This window comes from Schistosoma mansoni, assembly GCF_000237925.1.
Source record: "Schistosoma mansoni, WGS project CABG00000000 data, supercontig 0204, strain Puerto Rico, whole genome shotgun sequence".
Lineage (NCBI taxonomy): Eukaryota > Metazoa > Platyhelminthes > Trematoda > Strigeidida > Schistosomatidae > Schistosoma > Schistosoma mansoni.
Genome location: NW_017386077.1, coordinates 103471 through 112626, shown reverse-complemented (window position 1 = coordinate 112626; position 9156 = coordinate 103471). Strand labels below are relative to the sequence as shown.

General features: G+C 38.0%; 1 pseudogene; it reads left to right on the top strand.

Moving 5' to 3' along the window:
- The first annotated feature begins 215 nt into the window (after positions 1-215).
- Smp_095650 lies at positions 216-8225 on the top strand (annotated as a pseudogene). One transcript has 7 exons: positions 216-414; positions 467-567; positions 603-752; positions 802-914; positions 5090-5286; positions 7680-7895; positions 8023-8225. Coding segments are annotated over exons 1-7 (1179 nt in total).

Sequence of the window (9156 nt, the reverse complement as noted above, 5' to 3'; positions counted from 1 at the left end):
TTAAGTATCCTTGCGCACATGTAATTGTTTTGTGTATGGTTTGACAGCAGTGTTATCAGGATTTACGAAATGTCACGTATATAATCCATAACTATGTATTGCATGCATCTGTTACACTTCACGTGTTTCGGATGATTCGTTTATAACACTTTCATCTATCACACACTCAATCAACTTGTCTTGTTGTTGTAGTTTCTTTGTATTTCCGTCGACGTATGAGTGCGGGTGATCGTCGCCAACTGACTGGGTTTTTCAACCCTGAATCTTATGGACTTCGGAGTGACTTTCGTCTAACTAAATTTTCATTCCTGAGAGGATGAGGTTGTAAAGTGCCTCAAGCTGAACTGAAAAAATTGCTCGAGGCACTGAATCAACCTCAGCCATGTTCACTTTCAAGTAATAAACCGTTACTGGGTAGGTTTTGTTCAGTACCCTTTTCATTAACGTATTTCTATTGACATTAAAGCATTGGAACTCGATTGTTGTGTTATTCCTATTCGAAATAACTTGAAACTTATCCAAACAACCGACTTCTTTTATCCTCTGATTGATGATCCTTACACTATGGTTAGTTAAATGTCATTTTTAGGCTAAAAAGACAGGGTCGAATTACGTGCTGTAATGTACTGAGTGATTTGTATGCAATGGGCGTAGTTGACTGTGATAATTTGCTTCTACTGTTGGGTGTTCCACGTGAAATGACCCAAGAAGAACGCGAAATATCAAATCGCTTATTGATGGAGGGTTTTAAGGTAGGTTACGTTGTTATACATATTGCAAAACATTTTCTGTCCTTTGAAGGACTGTGCATCAGAAGCTGGAACATATGTTCGTGGAGGACAAACTGTATTGAGTCCATGGTTAATGATTGGTGGCGTAGCAACTTCAGTTTGCAGCGACTCAGAATATATTATGTAAGTTCTCCAATTATCCGGTTGTTTAAATTAGTTAAAAACTATAAGCAAATTTCCTCCATGGTAGTTAATTATTGATTTAAAGTTAAATCACTGGATATGTTTTGTATGTGTGCCTAAATATTCAGGATTTTGTGAAAGAAAACATCAGAATATTGATGTTTCGTTGTGGCTTAAAAATGTTTCATTTATAACTTATTCATGGATTATCTTCGGTACACATTAAGTAGATAGTTTAAGTACTATGCACTTCGGTATATTTCGTATCGATCAATATCTCAGGCTTAACGAATAAAGGGATTCATATATAGTGGGTTGTTTTCATTTTGAAAATGACAAATAATCCATGCAATTTTTCTACATTGGCTTTTTATGGTAGACTTTTTATGCATCGACTGACAATTATCCTTATATAGTCATATGTGTTATTTATTGTTTATATACAAGTAAGTGTTTAAAATCAGATGAAAATAACTCAACCACTAAGTATTAATTGATTTCATGCTGTTTTATTCGTTTTTGTAATATATCTATCGATCAAATTCGCGACGTAATCTCATAGTAATTGACTTGACATTTATCTTAATATTATGGAATGTTGATTTAAACCATCCATTAAGCAAACTGTTGGACCGTAGCTGCTACCTTGACGTGGTGGTCGGGCTTGCCTATCGTGATGACCCAACTGGGCTATATTGGCTAGAACATATGTTCCTGTAGGTTCTACCATGCCAGGTAGGTCGATTGGAGAACGGTAAGACTAAAAGCAGTAACTCAAGGTCTGAGGGCGGAGTCGTACTGCTGATTGCAGAGGGATGTGACAGCAGTAAGGTGTTTCTCTCGGACGACCGGCATCTACAACGATGCTGCCTTCTCACAAGAAAGAAAGGGGTTAGAAAAAGTTGACCCTAAAAATGTCACGCCTCACCTTACCTCACGGATTTCCGTCTCCGGCAGTAAAGCGCTTTGAGGAACAGAGCTAACACGTCAAAACCTCGCACGAAAAGGCCGTGCGTGACCGGCCTCAAGCAGTTGTCCCTCGGGCTCTGCGGTCACGCTCCCAGGTCGTTAAGACCAACATTAATCCAACTTCCTTTACAGGTCCCTCAATAAATACCCTTCCACGGTGTGGGCAGCCGGGAAGTGATATTAGCCCTCATACCCATAACTGCACACGAAACCAAGTTGGTCACATTACAATCCTTCCTACACCTTCTAATAACTCTCTTATCTCCACGACTAACCCTTCTCACGTCCCTTTATCACCTCGTACCGCTAGGGTAGAAAAACGATTCGAGTACACGGAACGTTATTACTGGTCTCCGGAAACCATGCTCTAAACTACATGTAGGAGCTTTTAACTCTCGAACATTGTGCCAAGTAGGACAACAGGCTTCCTTAGCTAGGACTTTAGAATCTCGCACCATCGATGTGTGCTGCGTCTCCGAAACGCGGATACAGGATCCGAGTAGCGTCATTCATTTGACCCCACCACGTCAAAATAAAGAACCAACTCGATACACACTTTGTGTATCAGGAAGCCCTGATGCTGCTTTCCGTGGCCTCACTGGTGTAGGTATAGCATTGAGTCCTAGAGCAGAACTAGCTCTTTTGGACTGGATCCCAGTAGACAGTCGTTTGTGCGCTGTCCGACTAAACGGAACAGTAAAGACTCGGAAAGATAGGGCTACTTGTCGTTGCCTCTTCGTCGTTTCTGCCTACTCTGCCACTGACGGCAGCTCAAATGATGTGGAAGATGAGTTTTACAGAAAGCTCTCCAACCTTCGAAAAGGTAGGCGCTCTGATGTAGTAATAGTGGCTGGTGACTTTAATGCTCAAGTAGGTAAATTAAGTGAAAGGGAAGGAGACCTGGATGGATTTTATGGTGTCGTGGCTCAAAGGACAGATATTAGCGATCGTCTGTTAAGGCTATACTCAAATAACTGCCTGTTTCTTGCAAACACTAACTTTAAGCACAAGGAAAAACATCTTTTGACATGGCGACCCCGGAATTCGTCCCAACTTTGGACCCAACCAGATCGCGTCGCTATCAGCCATCGAAGGAGTGGCTCGATAGAAGACTGTCGCTCGTTCTGGAGCACACGTTTAGATTGAGTTTGTTGGGATAATCCTGCGAATTTCTCGCAATCGACATGACAAGCTCATGAAACATTAAGGAGCATTTCATCCAATCAGCGTTGATTAGAAGTTATGTTAGTAACATAGCGAAAATGAAAAGTCACATGTAGAGATTCTGATTGGCTGATTAATACACTGCTACTATGTTTAGCATTATTCTAGAACTTTCATTAAAAACTCAAGGACTTTAAAATACTATAAAAATCCTATATTTTTTGTACATAAAACGAACCTTGGAGTAAAGTGCTTCTGTTATATCTTGTGGCCGAGTGGATGCCTAGTTAATGTGTGACTTGATGAGACTGCCAATCAGGGAGCAGCGAATTATCGATTGGAACAGTGACACACGAAACCGTACGAGCAGTCTAGAGCGCTAACCGATCCTGCGATCTGCCTAGCCCAGCCAGTTAAGTCCAAAACACCAATAACGGCCTCAGTGGTATGAATCATTGTATTTCAAACATACTGAGTTTATATACCAAACAGACTTACCAAATCGTATCATAAAATAGAAAATAACATTTGTACAATATTTAGCCGAATGTGGCTGTGAATAGTAATCAACAAAGTGATGATAACTCAAGAATTGTATAATAATAGTTCAAAGGTCAAAATAAAGCTAATGATGAGAGGAAACGAATATGATTAGGTTAGTTACAATAGGAAATATACATATTACATTGGCTAATAAATAGTCCTCAAAAGTTACCATTCGCAATTCTCTTCGGGATACAACAGCTTCCCACATATTTTGTGCCATTTCTCTCGTCTTCAAGTCGCTGTATAATTCTAGCTCGGGGGTTACGAAGCTAGCTTAGGATCCGAATATAGCGTTCAGTCAACAAGACGTATCAGAGTTAGAGCTTATGGCGAACTGTCATCAGAATTGATTATTTCAAGTGGTGTTCGTCAGGGCTGTCCACTCCCTCTATTTTTGTTTGACTTTGTTGTTGACATGCTTTTAGAGATAACACTTTCATCATCTAAATCTCCAGAAGTTGAACTTTTACCGGAAGACTCACTCGTTGACTTAGAATACGCCGATGACATAGTTCTATTTGGTGAAGACGCTGACAAAATGCAGAGTCTTCTGACCACTATAAGCAACTGTGCAGGCATGTTCGGAATGCGATTCTCTCCCTCGAAGTGCAAAATTTTACTTCAGGATTGGGTTGCATTGGCACCTGAGCTAATGATAGGGAGTGAAGTAGTTGGGCATGTTGACCGCTTCACTTATCTTGGCAGTCTAATCAGCCCTTGTGGTCTGGTGTGTGACGAAGTCTCAGCACGGATATAGAAGGCTCGTCTACCTTTCGCCAGATTGCGTCATTTATGGAGTAGGCGAGATATCCGTTTAGCAACCAAAGGACGGGTTTACTGTGCAGCAGTCCGTTCCGTCCTACTTTATGGCAGTGAAACATGGCCGATAAGAGTAGAGGATATTCGTAGGCTATTAGTGTTCGATCATAGGTCCCTTCGAAGCATTGCTCGTATATCCTGGGACCACCGAGTAAGTAATGCAGTTGTTAGGAAACGGGTACTAGGTAAGGATGGCAAATCGATTGATGAAGTAGTGAAACTTCATCATTTGAGATGGCTGGGACACCTGTTACGTATGCCTAACCACCGACTGCCCCGACGTGTGATGTTTTATGGTGTAGGAGTAGGTTGGAAGATAGCTAGGGGCGACCAGACCAAAACGTGGCAAAAATCCATGAAGTCACTGACAAGTGGACTGAGCCATGTTGGTAGGTGTAGACTACCTGGTTAGGATCCGCGAGACGATAGCGACCGATGGTTAGAGACCTTGAATGACATGGCTCTTGATGATTTTTGGTTCTCCCATGCTGCTGGTTCTTTTATTTCCACTTTTCTCTCCTACCATATTTTTCTGTACCGCTGTGAATTATTACTACACAAATGGTTTACTATTTATTATATGTTTGACTTCATTCGGTTTAGTAGTCCATTACTCTTCATTTAATATTTAATGGTTTGTCAATATTTGATCTCCTACTTTAATCAAATTTTAACAGGCCGGATCAAGCTGCAGTGGGTGACGTTTTAGTACTCACAAAACCTTTGGGCACCCAAGTAGCTGTTTCAGTCTACTACTGGATGCTGGAGGACAGTCCATCTTGGTCTGGAAATCTAGCCAATGTCATCACGTCAGATAAAGTAAAGAGTCTGTTTCATTCCGCTACTCTCTCTATGACTCATTTAAATCGAACAGGTTTGTGTGCTTCATCTAGTAAATATTGATTCTCAGATGTTAATTGATGTGCTATCATACTAGCATTTTCATAAATATGTATCACTGTTCATCCTATACGTGTTGCAATAAAATTAAACAATACCCAGTATAATTGTGACCAAGGTAGGATTATAACCGAATTGCATCTCTTTATGCTCAAACACTAGACATTCAATATGAATAAGGATTATTGGTTTTTGGATATGGTAAGCTCTCTCTATATTATTGAGTCACATCATTTGTCACCAATAAAAAAGCATGTTTTCCATCAATTTTCTCAAATCTGCGGATTTCTTCTTGAAGCGTTAACATTCTCTGCTAACTAAACCTGCATAAGTGACAGAGTCATCAGATTCTCGTTTTGTGAGCTTCACCTCTCAAACTCTACGTTATTCGGTGAGAAATTTGGCGACTGTTTATGTTACACCCATAACATCACTGATCAACTCCTTTGCAAAAAATATTGGCAACAACACATTAGTCATTATTATCGCGAGATTTAGCATAGAGTGTGCTTCAGTTCAAAATGACTCAACCCTCATCAGCACAGCGAGAGTAAATAAATAAGATCAGAAGTCTAAGTTGGGAATTAATATCAAAACAATTAAATTATAAACATGAGAACTATACTTTAAAAGGAACAAATGATCTACTTATCTACGTTCGGATCTAAGACTACATTATTTTCCCTAGATTCTCTGTTCACAAGCTTTAATAAAGCATCGTATAATTATTGACTCCAATAATTTAGACACAGTCATAGTTTAACTGGTTTACCTGTTATCATCACAGGTATATCTTGTGAATTAGAACGACCACTGGCTGCGTTCTAAGTGACAGAATCACTCCCAGACCCTAACTTATATCTCAATCAGTCTTATACGACAGGAATCCTACTTCTTTCACATCAGTCAGTTACTTTCTGTAAACACTGTGTGAAGTAAATGTAATTAATCGTGAATTCTCTAGTCGTTTTGTTTATCACACTTGGTTCGGTGTCAATTAAATACGTGTGTTGTTCTACGATCCCACGATTCACTTAAATAATTTTATTTGTGAGAAGAATCTGAGCATTTATTAATGACTGGTCATAAAATCACTGTTGAGGGCGTTAGATCCCCAGAACTCAATCGGACAAAATCCTAATTCTGTAATGTTATTCTGAAAATTTGAATTTTATGTTTTCGCGTCAAGAGACGCTTAGTCGACCTACAGCTTACATTTCCCACTCGGAAATCCTTGACTGTCATTGGTTGACGGTATTTTTAGTACTCTATTTTGTGGCTCTCCCAAGGGTGTTTCTATTGTTGTGTAAATAAGCTTGATTTGTGTATTCAGTGACCTATTTTCTGGATGCTTGTAGAATACATTATCTACGCCTCATCAAGATTTCTTGATCTAGTTAGCAGGGCTGGGGACAACGGATTAGAATAGCCCATCGTGTCACTGTCTTTGACCTTCGTTCGGTTTACCGAGTAAGGTGAACTCGTAATAGCACCAAGCATATCATCCTAAATAACTTCTTATATGTTTCGTATAATTCTGACTTTAAGATATTCAAGGTGATTAAAGCGCTTGAGTTAATAAGTTTTGTTCTTAGTGAATTTTACTGAGTGTTGATTTGGCATTTACTCTTTTCTTCCTCATACAGTCAAGAGCAGTTTCTCAACTACGTTTTAATTGTAAATCACACTAGCTATCATCCAGCTGACGAGAAAAACTGCATTACCTTTCAGCTTACGCTTTTTAACTATCTTTTTTCAAATCCACTAAAGGAATACCTTGAGACAAAAATAATTACTAGTCATGTTCATGTGATGAAAGCACCGTATAAAAACTATCAGGATTGAGCGTTCTCTTCTATTCTAATTTTTACAGCTTCTTGCTACTAACATCAGTACTGTAATTGTTGTTATCAGGGTATTTGTATGTTAATTTTTCTCACTACATTGTTGGAGAGCGGTTAGAACTTGGATCGATATACTTTCTTCTCCTTTATATCTATTACTATGCATCAAAGGTATCCTGCTAATTCTAAGGAGCTACACATTGTGCCAATGAGAACATTTCTTAATATTTGTGTTTTTCCGTTGTACTATTTAAACTTAGATTAATTTTGATGTTGTCATTTATTCTTTGAAGAAGTGGCTCACACTGAGTCACGAAACAGAAAATCTTATTTTTCTACTCATTGGGATATTACAAGTATATTATTTACAACAATCTACTCAATGCTCAATTTATTCGAAATTATCAAATCAAACCTTGGTAATGATATCTACATTTCTTAATTGTCTAAATCATATACATATAACAAATTAAATGGTAATGATGTGTTCACAAAGTGCTTATATTATAACTGTTCATTGTAGCTGCTCGACTAATGCACAAACATCACGCTCATGGGTGTACTGACGTAACAGGTTTCGGTCTTTTGGGTCATGCAAATAATTTAGTCCAAGTTCAGGCAAACAATCACTTAGCTTTTAGCATTCATACTTTGCCGTGTCTTGAAGGAAGCGCGTTAATCTCCAGGGCATTAAACGATCGGTTAAAACTACTTCAAGGTTTTTCTCCAGAAACATCAGGTACTGTTTATTTTTGCTTTGTTGTTTATATCTATCATAATATATTTGTAGCATTAAGTTTATGTTTATGGATAACCTTGATTATTTCTTCTATTGAAAATAATATTAGTTTTTCACCAAAATCTAGGTGGTCTGTTGATTGTTCTTCCTCGAGAATCTGCCCAATCTTTCTGTGAAGAGCTAACTGCTGAAATTGGATGTCCATCATGGATAATTGGTGATGTAATAGAAGCCGATTCAAAAAGCGCTTTCCTTGTTCCACAACCAGAAGTCATAGATGTTCAACATTCACAAATCGTCCCACCAAAATGTTCGACTAATAGCCAGTAACTTTCCTTTCACATTTTCAAAAACTGAATCAATCACTCTTCGACTGTATGATACTGATGATCGAAAATGCTGCATGATCATTCAGCTGATGATGTCTTAAAGTGATTTAATTCAATCCATTTCTGAACATTCAAATGCTTATAATCATGTATTCAGATATTTTATGACATTCAAAAAATATTCACGTTCTATCCTCAGGCTTTTTGTAATGCAACATTAAAACCTTTGAAATAAAATTCGTCTCTATGAATTGTGCATTTGTTCAGTATATCTCTAAGACGAAATATCACCTATTTAAATGTTTGCCTCGTAATCTTGACTGTGTACACTTTCAAGATCACCTAATAATATGTAGTCCAGTACAAATGTCTGTTTGAAACTCAGTCTCCATTTTTTATGTGTTTACTTGGACTCCACCTACCTATAAAGCATTTTACACAACCAAACCTGAAGGGTTATCAGTTTACAATATCACTATGACAGTATTTACACGTATGAAAGTAGTTGTGTAGATTTTCAAATATAAACTTATGGTTAAACGTCAGGCGACAATGTGCATCTTATTAAACTATAACCTAAATAAGTCTACTGCAGTATATCGCGAGCGCTTAGTTGCCGGGAATAATTCAGTTGATTTTCCACTAAATATTTAAATTTCTTGAACTGATATGTTTTCAGATTTACTTGTCGACGTCGGTATTAGCTAGTAGTTGTATCTTGCAGCTGAGATATACCTTATTAATCCTAAGCTATAAAAGAAGTTTCGAGATTTTTCGACATCTAGAATTGAAAAATCATTTCTACGGAACAAGTTCATCGATAAAATTTACCATCCCCTTAGTTCCATACAGTTTATATGAGCTTTGCTATATTTTATGAAATTCGGTTGTAGATTTTACAGTATAGTTTCATATTCTAAATATTGATGGCA